Below are 16922 nucleotides of genomic sequence, written 5' to 3' on the forward strand. Positions count from 1 at the left end.
GCACACATGTCCCCACCCTTCCAAAAGGAGAGGCAGTATAACCATCGAGAACACGTCAGACCAACATAAGTATGCTAATCCAGCAAAACCAGTTGTGAACATCAGCCTCAGTTTGGGGATAGAGTAAAAGTCACAGCACTTTACTTAAGGTAGAAAATTATTAAAGTTTACCCTTATGATGTCCATTATCTATGCCTTGCATGTGTTTTGGTCACACTGTGTCTATGGGACTCAGGGACTTCTGGGTTGAAGTCTTATATGATGTGTTTTCTTTGTCATGTAACAGGAATTCAAGCTATCGGGAATGACCACAACTGTCTGCAAATTTTATGGAATTTAGAATAACCAGTGGTAACTTACTTGACTTCTAAGCTCTCAGATCCTGTGGGACTGTGCTACTCAGGAACATTAGATTACCTACTTAAGGATAGTAGGCATCCAAATATGTGGTATTATCCCTGAAAAGTACTTTGACTTGTTCAGAAAATAGACCCACCAACTGATATAACCATAGTTGGTCCAACTGCCTGAACATGGAACTGGTCCATAGTTTGATAGCAATGTCACTAAGTTATAGGAGCCACTTAGAGCCATACAGACACCCAGACAGATCTGGGATTGAATCATTCCCAAATTCTAATTTCTTAAAGAATATGACTTTTCTGCCTATGTCTAAAAAAGTTCTTAAAAAGTTATATTATAGATAAGTGAAACCTCATTACCATTTCATTTTTTTATATTTACCTCTATTTTTACAAAAAATAGTTTTATTTTTTTAATATACTTTATTGTCAAGTTGCCTAACATACAATGTATACAGTGTGCTCTTGATTTTGGGGGTATATTCCCATGATTCATCGCTTACATACAATAACCAGTGATTATCCCAACAAGTGCCCTCCTCAATGCCCATCACCATTTTCCCCTCTCCCTCCCCCATCAACCCTCAGTTTGTTCTCTGTATTTAAGAGTCTCTTATGGTTTACCTCCCTCCCTTTCTATTTGTAACTTTTTCCCCCTTCCCTTCCTACATGGTCTTCTGTTAAGTTTCACAAGTTCCACATATGAAAAAAAACATATGATATCCGTCTTTCTCTGACTGACTTATTTCTTAGCATAATACCCTCCAGTTCCAACCACATTGCTGCAAATGTCATGATTTCATTCTTTCTCATTGCCAAGTAGTATTCCATTGTATATATGAACCACATCTTCTTGATCCATTCATCAGTTGATGGACATTTTATTTTATTTTATTTTAAATGTTTATTTATTTCTAGGAGACAGAGAGAGAGACAGCGTGAGCAGGGGAGGGTCAGAGAGAGAGGGAGTCACAGACTGAAACAGGCTCCAGGCTCTGAGCTGGCTGTCAGCACAGAGCCCGACGCGGGGCTTGAACCCATGAACCGTGAGATCATGACCTAAGCGAAAGTCGGACGCTTAACCAACTAAGCCACCCAGGCACCCCAGTTGATGGACATTTAGACTCTTTCCATAATTTGGTTATTGTTGAAAGTGCTGTATAAACATTGGGGTACGTGTGCCTCTATGCATCAGCACTCCTGTATCCTTTGCGTAAATTCCTAGCAGTGCTATTGCTGGTACTGGCACAAAAACCGACACATAGACCAATGGAATAGAATAGAGAAGCCATAATTGGACCCACAAATGTAAGGCCAACTAATCTTTGACAAATCAGGCAAGAGTATCCAATGGAAAAAAGACAACTTCTTTAACACTTGGTGCTGGGAGAACTGGACAGCAACATGCAGAAGAATGAAACTGGAACACTTTCTTACACCATACACAAAAGCAAACTCAAAATGAATGAAAGACCTAAATGTGAGACAGGAAACCATCAAAACCCAAGAGAAGAAAGCAGGCAAAAATCTCTTTGACCCAAGCCACAGCAATTTCTCGCTCAACACGTCTCCAAAGACAAGGGAATACCATTTCATTTTTGAGACTATTGCATAGTAGTGTATTTTATAGAGAAATAGGTGGTAGAATTCACAAACCATTAAATATCATTATTGACTTCAGTTCCAAGCTGCCACTTGCTAGCAGTGTGACATTGGGAAGTTACCTATCCTCTCTCTGTCTCTGTTTGCTTATCTATAAATTGAAAATTATATGGTATTAATGACTATCTCCTTGATTGTTGTGGGGATGAGTTAATACATTTAAAATGCTGAGAATAGTGTCTGACGCATAGTAAGTAAGTGCTAGCTACTTGTTGTGTTGTAACTGTCTTGTGATAACATCTCGTGGTGATCTCCATGATAAACTCGTGATGGAAGCAAAGCAAGTATTCTTCTTCCTAATTTACAGGTGAAAAAAAACCAGAGATCACAGTATGCCACACACCTCACCTCAAGTCACTAAGAAGCTAGTGAAAAAAGAGGTATCTTGGATACCAGGTCTAGACTCTTCTCAGTTCATCCTACTGTCTTTTGATTCATTTAAAGATTAGCATATCATAACAGCTTCTTTTCTTACTTTTTTCCCCCTACAAATCTCATGCATAGCACCATTGTACAAGTGGTTACTTTGTGTGATACGCCCCAGGCTTTGGCAAGAAGTTCCAAATCAAACATGATGTGATGCCAGGGAGAAGAGAAGAAGCTTCCCAGAAAGGCTGGTTATGCTTTTTCAAGGCATACATTAGAATCCCTAAGCGAGGAGACACTGGTCAAAAGCCTGTCTCCAAAATAAATGAGTAAATGTTGCAAAGCAAGAAGTAAGCAGGACAAAGGACTGTAATTCTTCATTACTAACTGAGGCTTGCAATCAAATGTTTAATAAAGGTGACCTGACTATTAACCTCTCTAATTCTATAGAATAGAATTACATTGGAGCAGTTTGGAAAGAAAAGAAAAAACAGAATCACTGATGGCTGCTCAGGTGAGGACTTGATATGAACACAGTCATTAACACAAAAATCTGTAGATGTTTGCCTTTTTCTCCTCATGGACAGGTAAGGGGAAAGGTCTCACTGAAGGTACCATGAAAATAAGCACACTAGAACTTTGCTGAGTAGCTCAAGGGTAACCCAGCGAGTTATATAAACCGTTGAATACGTCCTTCTCTAATGTTTTGATTCTTCATGAAACACCTCCAAGAATGCATATACTTCCTCAAGAACAAAGTTGAGAAGGTGGGAAAGAAAGGACACTTGGTAGATGAAAATATAAAGCTGAGAGCCTTTTTTCTCCCTACTCTTCCCCTTCTCTTTTTGAGAGCCCCACTCCAAAATACACTCCTACCTTTTCTTAAAGTAGCATTTTCTTAAAAAAGCAATTTCTAAAAAGAAATACTTCTATTCCAAGACAAAGATCTTACTTTGTCAGCTCCTGCCCAGCTGTACCAGGTAAGTGGCCTCTGGCAAAGTGGCTCCCACATGACCAGCCCCAACTAGAAGTATGCCACAGCAGTTGTGGTCCAGCCACAGCAGGAAGGCACATGCAGCCCACATGGGGTGATCCTGGAATGTATGGTTCTAGTGACCAAGAAGGATTGCCTTAGGACCTCTGGGCCCTACAGGACACCATTTACATGACACCAGTTCTTTAAGACTGGGAGATGTAGCTAATCTACCTAAAACATAGAAATAAACACAGAAAGTCAGAGCATGAGGAGACAGAGGAATATGTTCCAAACAAAAGAACAAGGCAAACCCTTAGATAGAACTAAACAAAATGGAGATATAAACAATCTATCTGATAAAGGGGTCAAAGTCATGGTCTTAAAGATGCTTGCTGGGCTTGGGGGAAAGAATGGATGAATACAGCGGGCTCTTCAACAAAGAGAAAGAAAATATTAAAAAGAACCAATCAGAGATGAAGAATACAATAACTAAGTAAAAAATACACTAAAGGGGATCAATAGCAGATTTAAAAAATGCAGAAAAAAGGATCAGCAACCTGGAAGACAGGGTAATGGAAATCACACAAGCACACAAAGGATTTTTTAAAAATGAGAGTAGCTTAATGAACCTCTAGGACAACATTAAGTGTACTAGCATTTTCATTATAGAGGTGCCAGAAGGCAAAGAGAGAAAAGCACAGGACATTTATTTGAAAAATAATGACTGAAAACATTCCTAACATGGAGAAGGAAACAGACATCCAAGTCCAAGAAGCATAGAGAGCCCTAACCAAGATGATCCCAAAGATGTCTACACAAAGACACATTAAAACTAATGTCAAAAATTAAAGATAAAGAGAGAATCTTAAAAGCAGCAAGAGAAAAGCAACCAGTTGTGTATGTAAAAGGGAACACCAAAAGACTATCTACTGGGTTTTGAACAGAAACTTCACAGGCTACAAGGGGGCAGTACAATATATTCCAAGTCCTGGATGAAAAACAACAACAACAACTATACTATACCCTGCAAGATTATCACTCAAAGTTGAAAAAGCAATAAAGAGTTTCTAAGACAAACATGAGTTAAAACAGTTCATCACCACTAAACTGCCCTTAAAGAAAATGTTAAAAGGATGTCTTTAAGATGAAAAGCCCATAACTGGAAGAAAATTGTGAAAGAAAAGTATCTCACTGGTAAAGGAAATATATAGTAAAGAGAATGGATCAACCACTTATGAAGCTAGTGAAAAGGTTAAAAGACAAAAGTAGTCGGATGGCCTAGGGAGCTCATTTGGTTAAGAACTCTTGATTTTGGTTCAGGTGATGAGGTCACAGTTGTGAGACTAAGCTCCATATTGGGCTCGACCTTGAGTGTGAGGCCTGCTTAAGATTCTCACCTTCCCTCTCTCTCCTCCCCCGCCCACTGTCTCTCTCTCTCTCAAAAAAAGATGAAAGTAGTAAAGCCAACAATATTTACAATAATTATTTAATGGATGCACGCAAAAAATAATGTAATATGACATCACATACATAAAACATGGAGAAGATAAAAATGTAGCACAGTGTTTTTAGAATGTGTTCAAACGTAAGCAATTATTAACTTAAAAGAGATTGCTATATACATAGGTAACCAGAAACTGAAAACCTGTAATAATTATACTTAGAAGAAAAAGAGAGAGTTCTAAACATAGCACTAAAAAACAGTTATCACAAGAGAAAAGAAGAAGAAAGGAAGAGACAGAACTATAATGTTTATTTACTTATCTTAGAGAGAGAGAGAGAGAAAGAGAGAGAAAGCAAGTGGGGGAGGGTCAGAGAAAGGGAGAGTGAGAATCCCAAGGAGGCTCTGCACTCTCAGCACAGAGCCCAGCACACGGCTCAAACTCAGGAACCGGGAAATCATGACCCGAGCCGAAACCATGAGTCAGACACTTAACCGAATGAGCCACCCAGGCACCCCAGGAACAGAGAGAACTATAAAAATGACCAGAAATGGGGCGCCTGGGTGGCTTAGTCGGTTGAGCGTCCGACTTTCGCTTAGGTCATGATCTCGCGGTTCGTGGGTTTGAGCCCCGCGTCGGGCTCTGTGCTGACTGCCAGCTCGGAGCCTGGAGCCTATTTCAGTCTGTGACTCCCTCTCTCTCTGACCCTCCCGTGCTCACGCTGTCTCTCTCTCTCTCTCCTACAAATAAATAAAAATATTTTTTAAGAAAATGACCAGAAAACAATGAACAAAATGGCAGTAAGTACGTATTGGTCAATAACTACTTTAATATTGATAAATGCTCCAATCAAAACACATAGGGTAAGTGAATATACAAAAAATAAATATGACCCATCTCTATGCTGACTATAAGAGATTCAGTTCAAAGCTAAAGAGACAAACACACAGACTGAAAGTAAGGGATGGAAAAGGATTATCCATGCAAATGGAAAATTTAAAAAAGAAAGAAGGAAAGGAAAGCAAAGAAATGAAAAGAAAAGGAAAGAAAAGCCGAGGTAGCAAAACATATCAGACAAAAGAGATTTTAAAACAAAAATTGTAAAAGGAGACCAAGAAGGGTATTCTATAATGATAAATACATCAATCCAGTGGGAGGATATATAAATTGTAAAGATCCATGCACCCAACATGAAAGAAGCATTAAATACAAAAGCAAATTTTAACAAACCTAGAGTGAGAATTGTGCAGTAATACAATAAGAGTAGGGGACTAACACACCCACTTACTATCAATGGATAGATTACCCACACTGAATATCAAAAGGAAACTGTGACTTTGAGCAATACATTAGATAGATAGACTTAGGGGCACCTGGGTGGCTCAGTTGGTTGAACGTCCAACTTCGGCTCAGGTCGTGATCTCATGGTTCATGGGTTCAAGCCTCGTGTCGGGTTCTGTTCTGACAGCTCAGAGCCTGGAGCTGCTTCAGATTCTGTGTCTCCCTCTCTCTCTGACCCTCCCCTGCTCATGCTGTCTCTCTCTCTCTCCCTCTCAGAAATAAATAAAATGCTTAAAAAAAAAAAAAAAAAAGACAGATAGACTTAACAAATATATACAAAACATCCCGTCCAAAGACAACAGAAGACACATTCTTTATGAGTGCACATGGAACATTCACCAGGACAGATCACATGTTAAATCACAAAACAAGTCTCAGTAAATTTAAGAAGATTTACATCATATCAAACATCTTCTCTGACCACAACAGCAAGAAACTAGAAATCAATTATGATGGGAAAAAAAGCTAGAAAAAACACAAGCATATGGAGGCTAAACTAAATGCCACTAAACAACCAATGGGTTGATAAAGAAATCAAAGAAATAAAAAATACCTGGAGACAAATGAAAATCAAAAAGCAATGTTCCAAAGTCTATGGGATGTAGCAAATGCAGTTCTAAGATGAAGTTAATAGAGATAAAGATCTAACGGAAGAAACAAGAGAAGTTTAAAATCTAATCTTATACTTAAAGGAGTTGGGGGTGGGGGGTGGGGAAGCCCAAAGTTAGTAGAAGGAAGGAAGTAATAAAGATCAGAGTAGAAAGAAATGAAATAGAGACTAAAAAAAAAAAAGATACAAAAGATCACTGAAGCTAAAAGCTGATTCTTTGAAAAGGTAAAGAAAATTGATAAACCTTTAGCTAGACACATGAAAAAAAGGGGTCAAAATAAAGAAAATCAAAATGAAAGAGAAGCTACAACTCACAACAAAGATATAAAAACAATCATAAGAGACTACTGTGAGAAATGACAAATTGTACTACCTAGAAAAAATGGATAAATTTCTAGAAACATACAATCTTCTAAAATTTAATCAGGAAGAAAGAGAAAATCTGAACAAACTACTAGTAATTAAATTGTACCAGTAATCAAAAAAATCCCAACAAACAAAGTCCAGGACCAGATGGCTTCATTGGTAAATTCTACCAAACATTTAAAGAAGAATTAATAGCTAACTTTCACAAACTATTCCAAAATATTGAAGAAGGAATGCTTCTAAATTCATTCTATGAGGCAACTATTACCCTGATACCAAAAGCAGACAAAGACATATGAAAAAAGAAAATTACAGGCTAATATCCCTCATTAACATGGATGCAAAAATCCTCAACAAAAATATTAGCAAACCACATTCAACAAAACATTAAAAGGATTGCAAACAATGATCTAGGAGGACTTATTCCATAAGATCAAGGAAGTGTCAATAAATGCAAATCAATCAACATGGTAAACCATATTAACAAAATGAAGGATAAAAAACTATATGATCATCTCAATAGATGCAGAAAAACATGACAAAATTCAACATCTGTTCATGATAAAAGCTTTCAATAAAATAGGTATAGAAGAAACATAATAAAGGCTTCAACATAATAAAGGCCATACATGAAAAACCCACACCTAATATCATACTCAGTGGTGAAAAGCTGCAAGCTTTTCTTCTAAGAGCAGGAACACAACTAAGGTGCTAGTCTCACCATTTTTAATCAGAATGCTACAGGGATTCCTATGCACAGCAATCAGATATGAAAAATGAATAAAAGTCATCCAAACTGATAAGGAAAAAGTAAAATCTTCTTTATTTGCAGATGACATGATATTATATATAGAAAATCATAAATACTCCACAAAAAACTACTAGAATTGATAAATGAATTGAGTAATGTTGCAGGATACAACATTATATATAGAAATCTGTTGTGTTTCTCTAACACTAATAATAACTGAAAGTAATAAGAAAACAACTGCATTTATCATTTCTTCAACAAGAATAAAATGCCTAGGAATAAATTTAATAAGAAGGTGAATGACTTACTCTGAAAACTGTAAGACACTGATGAATGAAAATGACACCAATATATGGAAAGATATACTATGTTCATGGACTACAAGAATTATTATTATTAAAATGTACATACTATCCAAAGCAATTTACAGATTCAATCTATCACTATCAAAATATAAATGGCATTTTTCAAACTAGAACAAATAATCTTAAAATTTCTATGGGAACCACAAAAGATCCTAGATAGCCAAAGCAATCCTGAGAAAGAAAAACAATGCATCAGGTATCATGCTCCCAGATTTCAAAATGTACTACAAATCTACAGTAATTAAAATAGTGTGGTACAAAAACAGACACACAGATCGGTGGAACAGAATAAAGAATCCAGCAATAAACCCACACTTACATGGTCAATTAATCTATGACAAAGGAGCTAAGCATACACAATGGGGAAAAGACTATCTCTTTAATAAATGCTGCTGGGAAAACTAGAGAGCTACATGCAAAAAAATAAAACTGGACCACTTTCTTACACCATATACAAAAATCAAAATCGATATATAAATCATTATTTAAAACCAAAATGGATGAAAGGCTTAAATGTAAGACTTGAAACCATAAAATTCCTAAAAGAAAACATAAGCAGTAAATTCTTAAACATTGGTCTTAGTAATATTTTTTTGGATCTGTCTCTATAGGCAAAGGCAACAAAAGAAAAAATAAACAACTGAGTACATAAAACCAAAAAGGTTTGCACAGCAAAGGAAACCATTAACCAAAGGAAAAGGCAACCTGCTGAATAAGAGAAGATATTTGCAAATAATGTATCTGATAAGGGATTAATATCCAAAATATATAAGAAGTCATACAACTCAACACCAAAAAAACCAGTCTGATTAAAAAATAGGCAGAGGATCTGAAAAGACATTTTTCCAAAGATGACATACAGATTACCAATAGACACATGAGAAGATGTTCAACATCACTAACCATCAGGTTAATGTCAGTCAAACCACAATGAGATAATACCTCACACCTGTCAGAATGGCTAAAATCAACAACACAAGAAACAAAAGGCGTTGGCAAAGATGGGCGAAAAAGGAACCCTTGTGGATTACTGATGGGAATGTAAATTGGTGCAGCAACTATTGAAAATAGTATGAAGTTTCCTCAAAATATTAAAAATGGAGGGTTCCTGGGTGGTTTAGTCAGTTAAGTGGTTGGCTCTTGGTCTCAGCTCAGGTCATGATCTCACGGTTCATGAGTTCAAGGCTCTATGCAGACAGCATGGAGTCTGTTTGCAATTCTCTTTCTCTCTCTGCCCCTCTCTTGCTCATGCTCTTGCTCTCTCTCTCAAAATACATTAAAAAAAATTTTTTTTTAATAAAAATAGAAATATCATATGATACAGCAACTCCACTTCTGGGTATTTATCTGAAGAATATTAAAACATTAATTATAAAATATATATACACTTCTACATTCATTGCAGCATTATTTATAGTAGCCAAGATACGAAAACAACCTAAATATCCTTTGGTAGATGAATGGGTAAAGAAGATGTGTCATATACAACAGTGGAATAGTACTCAGCCACACACAAAAAAGAAATTATGCCACTTGTGACAATGTGGATGGACCTAGAGGATATTATGCTAAGTGAAATAAGTCAGTTAGACAAATACTGCATGACTTCACTTATATATGGAATCTAGAAAACAAATAAACAAAACAAAACAGAAGCGGGCTCAGATACAGGAAAACAGTCTAGAGGTTACAGAGTGGGAAAAACGGGTAAAATAGGTGAAGGAGAATATGAAGCCCAAACTTCCAGTAACGTCACAGGGATGTAGAGTACAGCACAGAAAATATAGTCAATAATATGTAATGACTTTGTATGGTGACAGATGGTAACTACAGTTACAGTGGGGGGCATTTCATAATGGATGCAAATGTTGACTCACACATGAAATTAATGTAATACGGTTTGTTAATTATACTTCAATAATAATAAAAAGACCTTACTTTGAAACATTATTTAAATTATCCATTAAAACACGGTTGATGGCTCTCTTTTAATTTTTTTTGAAGTATAATTGATCTATTACTTTCACATGCACAACTTAAGGACTCAGTATTGGTGTGTATTGTGAAATGATCACACTCTTCTCGAAGCACTCAGTTTGCCCGGCTCCTAAAACATGGCGCTGAATAGTTTTTCTTTCTTTGTTTTTTGTAAGGCACTGACAACTTTTCAGGCTGTTTGGCAGCCCTTCCTCATCTTCCTTTCCTGCCTAACCTGAGTCCCAAGGGCTTAATCCTTGCAATTCACCTCAATCGTTTATGACATTCAATCTCTAAGTGGCCTCACACAGCCTCCCGGGGCCCAGAGAATTTATATGCTGAGAGCTGCCACGTCCCGTCCTGACTTTGCTTCTCAAGTCCAGATCTGCGTATTCTGCCACTGACTCAGCACCACCACTTGGAAAGCTGGTAGGCATCTCAAGTTGAATGTGTCCAAACTGACCTCTGGACGCCTCTCCAGTCTGGCTTCTTTCCTGGTGTTCTTTTACCCTATATGACAACTCTATTCACCCAGTTGCTCAGGACAAAAACCTCTGAGTCGCACATGTTCCTTTCCTTTTTCTGCTAGGCCACAGCGAATCCAGCAGCAAATCCTCTTGGCTTAATAGAACCCAGGCCCAGTCTGTAGGGAGAAGCACCGAGATCCACTGTGACCACACCTTTGTGACCACATCCTACCTTTGGAAATGTCAGCTGGATCATGGGCACTCTTCTGCTCAAGACCCTCCAATGACCTCCACCTCATTTAGAATAAAGCCCTAAGCCTTCCTGTGCCTGTTAGCTTTTGACACTTCCTGTCTCCCCCGTAACGGTCCTTCAGCCGCACTGACCCCTGGGACACCTCAAAGCCGCTGCACCCCCGTGCCCTTGGCTCTTACGGCTCTTCTTTCAGACGCCTGCAGCATGTACATCCTCTCTCCAAGAAGACATCTGAGTCTACTGTCCAAACCATGTTCTCACTCCCCTCCCCTCCATGGCCCTTCCATCCCCTCACCCCGTGTTGCATGTTAAATGTGCCCTGCAGGGGCGCCTGGGTGGCTTAGTCGGTTAAGCGTCCGACTTTCGCTTAGGTCATGATCTCGCGGTTCGTGGGTTCAAGCCCCGCGTCGGGCTCTGTGCTGACTGCCAGCTCGGAGCCTGGAGCCTGTTTCAGTCTGTGACTCTCTCTCTCTCTGACCCTCCCCTGCTCACGCTGTCTCTCTCTCTCTCCTAGAAATAAATAAAAAATATTTAAAAAAAATAAAAATAAAAATAAATGTGCCCTGCAAAAACGCACACCGAAGTCATCACCCCGGTACCATTGAGTGTGACCTTATTTGGAAATAGGATCTTGGCAGTGGTAACCAAGTTGAGATGACATCATTAGGGTGGGCTCCAATCCAATATGCTGGTGTCCTTGTAAGAACACACACACACACAGGGGCACCTGGGTGGCTCAGGTGGCTGGGCAGCCAACTTCGGCTCAGGTCATGATCTCGTGGTCTGTGAGTTCGAGCCCCATGTTGTGCTCTGTGCTGACAGCTCAGAGCCTACAGCCTGCTTCGGATCCTGTGATTCCCTCTCTCTCTGCCCCTCCTCCACCACAGAGGCAGCAATTGGGTGACACAGATCCAAGCCAAGGGCACCAGGGACAGACAGCCACCAGCAAAAGCCAGGAAGAAGCAGGGAGACCAGAGTAGCAGAGGCAGCAGATTTCCGAGGAACAGAGCTGGGCAGGAAAAACTTCTGTCGCCCCAAGCCACGCCACCTGGCTTGTGGTACTTGGTCACAGCTGCCCTAGGAGACTCATACGTCTTGATTATTGATTCTTTGTGCCGCTTATCACTTTCTGAAACTTTATCTTTTCTTGTTTATCCACTTTTAGATTATGGGCACCACAAAAGAAGGGCCGCACAACCTTGTCCGGGGAAACCCATCGACCCTCAGGACTCGTGCTCGGGCTGGGACACTGCCCTGCTTCCCCACTGCCATCAGACTTCTCTTCTTTTTGGTTCTAAGGGTCAGAGACTATTTTGTACATCAAACAGGTGAGTCAACACCCTGCATGCTTAGAAGCACTATGTGAACTCCTAAATGATGAGAACGTTCACAACTCTTTTTTCATTAGACGGATTTGTGAACTAATATTTACACTCCTTTTCCCAGGAATACATGAAGACACAGAAACGCTAGAGTCCTGGTTGAAGGTCACGGGCAGTGTCTCCATCCTGACCTCCTCAGACATCAGGCTGCACTGCCCTCACCTCACAACATTGGGAGCCTAAGTCAGAGACAGACAGAGAACCTTTTCACGGGACACGAAACAAACCCACGAGTTTGGGTTTGTGACCCAAAAGATCACACTAGCATTGACCAAAGGTCTGGGGTAAATTCAACAGAACAGTGACAAGTCCATTTTTAGGGATTTGCTCTTGACCTTAGATAAAAAATATTTATGTAAATAATGAAAAGCTGGTTAAGTGCTTACAATTTTATACTGTATGTAAAAACAGCACCATACCAGGTGCTTGGGTGGCTCAGTTGGTTAGGCATTCAACTTTTGGTTTCTGCTCAGATCATGATCTTGTGGTTTGTGAGTTCGAGCCTTGCATCAGGCTCCAAGCTGACAGCGTGGAGCCTGCTTGGGATTCTCTCTCCCTTCTCTCTGTCCCTCCCCGACTCGCTCTGTCTCTCTTGAAGTAAACTTAAAAATAAATACAAATAGCACCATATGAACGAAGCACAGTGGCACATATTCTATACAAATGCTGAAAATCATGTGCTGTGAGCCATGCCTGACTCTAAGTGAGATCTTGGGCTGTTTCTTAACTGTCTTCCTGCCTCACTTTCATGCCACAGGAGTTGTACGTGCTCTTCTGGCTCCCATTCTTCATCAGAAGAAATAACATTACTTCTTTTTTGTTGTTACAATTAGAGAATTTTTTTTTAATGTTTGTTTTTGAGAGACAGAGAGCACCAGCAGAGGAGGGGCAGAGAGAGGGAGATAGGATCCGAAGCGGGGTTCACCGTGACTGCAGAGAGCCCCGATGCAGGACTCGAACTCACAAACTGCGAGGTCATGACCTGAACCAAAGTTGGAGGCTTAACGCACTGAGCCACCCAGGTGCCCTGATGTAACATTCCTTCTAAAAATGTAAAGAAAGCATTTTAGAATTAGGCAAGGCAGACTTCACTGGGTTACAGCATATATAGGACCAATATGTGCTTACAGGCAAGTCTTTTACTAGGAGAAGGTCTTTCCTAGAAGTGATGGAAAAAACAAAAGGCAGTAGGACAGGCTGTATCATGGGCCGTGTGTCCACAGCGCGTGCTTTGGGAAGGCCCGGGATGCAGCAGACCCCAACCCACCATCCGAGACTGGCACCAGAGGGCTTCTGTATGTGCCTCTCTCACTGGCCTGTTCCTGGCCCGGCCGGCCCCATGATAACTCAAAACAGGGACACTAAAAAGCATTCTTCATAGGTTTAGGAAAAAGGATACATACATTTAGTGAAGCAGATTTGCTTTTCTAATTATATATTTAATATTTTATTGATAACTAGTATATGCTTTTAAACACAAAGCTACAGTACTATATCATCACACCTAAAATGTGTCAACTATTTCCTATAAAATATTCAGTTTGTGCTCAGCTCTCCCTGTCTCAGAAACGTTTATATGAATGACATGCGACTTAAACAGATGCTAAGTGATTCAGGCCACCGTTTGCCGTCATTCTCCTGGTGTGCGCACACGCCAGCCCGAATGATCCGGAAGGCGGGCTCCAGAAATCCAGAGGCAGGCATCTTGGGTGAACCATACAACCAGGCGAGTGGGCTGTTGAAGCTCTTTTTTGTGGCCCTCTGCTGCCCTTTTCAAAACATGACACCAGATTCCGCATCTCTGTCACTTCAGCAGTCACACAGAAGGACCTGCCAGGAGCATCTTTAACAGCGCATTTTAGAGCGTGAACCCAGCCAGCTCCTCTCTGGGCAAACAGAGCCTGTTGCCCCTGGAGCAGAATCACTTGCGGACCCTTGATTCTGTAAGTCTCCAGGTTGGAGGGTCGCCTCCTCGACTGCCGGCCCCACAACCATCTTGGGCTTTGCAAACTACAATTTAGGGGGGCAAATGCTCCTAGTTTCACAGGCAATAAAGGAACTGGTTAGGACTGAGTAGTGGTTAAGGCGTGAGCCAGGTTGAGATGGCTCCAGTGCGATTGCATAACAGCAAGCAAAACTAAGCAAGAATCGGGGCTTGTAGCTGAGGAATTCCAAGGGAGGTTCCAGGATCCCACGAAGGGCCCAGGTGCTAAGTGTACTGTACAAACAACACTATTTGAATACATAACGGAGCCATGCAAACAAATGCTAAAGTCATATATATACACACAGATAGAAGAAGAAGAAGAGGAAGAAGAAGAAGAAGAAGAAGAAGAAGAAGAAGAAGAAGAAGAACAACAACAACAACAACAACAACAACACACACACACACACACACACAAAAGTTGATGAGTCTAAACAACAGGGTGGGTCCAGGATAGGCACACATGAATATCCGGTCTACGCCTCAGGCAGATCTTGCATGATTCAAGCCCGCAGGGGTATAGAAGCAAACGCAGGACTTCTGGCAAACGTTCAAAGTTTGCCAGAGAACCAGCAAGCGCTTTGCTTAGGTGGCGCGCGCCCTCGGAAGCGGAGACCCGGGAGCGCGCGCGCGCGGAGGAGGGAGCCACCCCGCGCTCCCGCGCCACCTCCCAGGACACGTTGACACTGGGAGCCGGACCCGGCGCTGGCGGGGGATGCTCGGCTCGCCCTCCAGGCGCTTTCCGGGAGCGCTGGGCGGTCTTGGTGGGGATCCGCAGGGTCGGGGTGGTGACCACTATCCCAGGGGGGCGCAGGGGAGGCGCGGAGAGGGAGGCAAGGCAGGGCACGTGTACCACATCACGGCCAAGGCCACGCCTCGGGAGGTCAGGTCTGGAAAGAGCTGGCTGGAGGAGTGTCGGCGCTGCCGGAGGGTACGGCTTGGGGGTCAGGGCTAAAGTAGTCCCCGCCCAGGGACACTCACCATCCTCTAGCGCTTCGTGCACGAGCAGAAGACCAAGCAGCAGCCAAACCTTCATCTTCAGGGCAGGGGGCGCAGGCAGAGGTGCCGGGACCGCGGTCGGAGGAGCCCCGGACAGCACGGGGCGAGCGCAGGGGCGCCGGGGGAGGCGGCGGGCGAGGGGCGTGTCGGGGCGGGCGTCTGGGACGCCACAGCTGGAGGATTCAGTTTCCTGAGGTGGAACCCAGTTTGGGGGAAAAGTTTGGTTTTTTCTCCCCCCTCTCTTAATTCTGTGTAATGTGACCTCTCCTGCCCCCTGGCGGAGCAGTGGAGAGAGGCGCTTTCTCGTGCGCTGAGCGCAAGGGCTAAGGGCAAGATGTCAATTACCAAAGTGGTTCCTGCAATTTCTCCAGCTGGGCTGTTTACCTCGTTTACTAACTTCCGCAAGGCCCAGTGGGATCCCGCAGGTACTGACGGGATCACGTTTAACCGTAATTGTCCAACTGTCACCAGCACTCTCCCCACCTGCTTAGGCGGAGCCTTAATGCTCTGTCAAAAGTACTCTAGATCTTTCTGTTTATTGCCAGGTCTGCCACTTGTGCTAACAAGACCGTCACCCTCAGCTGTTTCTGCTGTTCCGCTGTGTCCGGGCAGAGACGGGCTCTGCACCCAACCCTTCAGCTGGACATGGGCTTCTCCCCTGCGGCTGAGACGTTAGAACCCTGGGGCTCCCAAATGGGGACGCTGGCCTTCCATCAAAGGGACTCACAGAAGGCCAGCTCCTTCCTTAATATCCCAGCAGAGGCTTTGGAGAAATGCCTGGACGCTTTTGTTCACAAGTCCCATTGCACAACACTCAGGTGTTCTGGATAGACTGCCAGGAAAGAGTTCCAAGAAACAGCATCAGCGCCCCTGGCCTCCCCAACACACACATACACATCTTTCCCTCGGAGTAAAAATCAGCACTCTGGGATTCTTTTAAATGTAGTATCTATATTCTCCCAGAAGGCTCTGCAGTTCTAGCAAATTCTTCCCCAGCCCTTTCAGGTTAGGAAACCCAGAGAGGTTAAATGGTGCTCCATGTATCCTCTGGATGCATATTATGAAGCAGGCTGAGGAGGTGATTAAAATGAAAAGGAAAATCTATTGCGGCGCCTGGGTGGCTCAGTTGGGTAAGCGTCTGACTTCAGCTCAGGTCATGGTCTCACAGTTTGTGGGTTCGAGCCCTGCGTCTCACTCTGTGCTGACAGCTCCGAGGCTGGAGCCTGCTTTGGATTCCGTGTCTCCCTCTCTCTGCTTCTCCCTCGCTTGTGTGAGTGCATGCTCACTCTTGCACACACACTCTCTCTCAAAAATAAACGTAAAAAAAAGAAAAGGAAAAAATATTGCAAACTAAAATATAATTAAATTCTAAGTGGTATAATATATGCTATTAATAGTGGGGAAGTTCAGAGGGGTGGGAAATCCAAGGCTATGGCTTGAGTTTGGAGACCTCAGGAGGGAGGGGAGGGGGCAGGAGTGCATCATCTCTGATTCCTTGGCGGGTGGTCAGGAGAGCATGGGTCAAGGCACAAAGCATAGACCTGGCACCATAGCTTGGGCTGGCCAGGCTGGAAGGGTAGCTCGCTTATGGGAGCAGAGCGGGAAGGAGACTGAAGCGG

The 16922-nt window shown here is 42.2% G+C and overlaps 1 protein-coding gene across 1 annotated transcript in view; it reads right to left on the reverse strand.

Annotated features, from left to right (window-relative positions):
* The window catches only part of PDGFRL (platelet derived growth factor receptor like), a 67062-nt gene extending 51653 nt beyond the window's left edge, over positions 1-15409 (reverse strand). The window contains exon 1 of the mRNA XM_039256280.1: positions 15286-15409. Within this exon, the coding sequence (XP_039112211.1) occupies positions 15286-15340 (55 nt within the window). The 5' untranslated portion in view covers positions 15341-15409. The remainder of the gene's footprint in view (positions 1-15285) is intronic.
* Positions 15410-16922: the final 1513 nt, after the last annotated feature.

The sequence above is a fragment of the Hyaena hyaena genome, unplaced genomic scaffold, assembly GCF_003009895.1.
Source record: "Hyaena hyaena isolate Hyena2069 unplaced genomic scaffold, ASM300989v1 scaffold_562, whole genome shotgun sequence".
NCBI classification, from domain to species: Eukaryota; Metazoa; Chordata; class Mammalia; order Carnivora; family Hyaenidae; genus Hyaena; species Hyaena hyaena.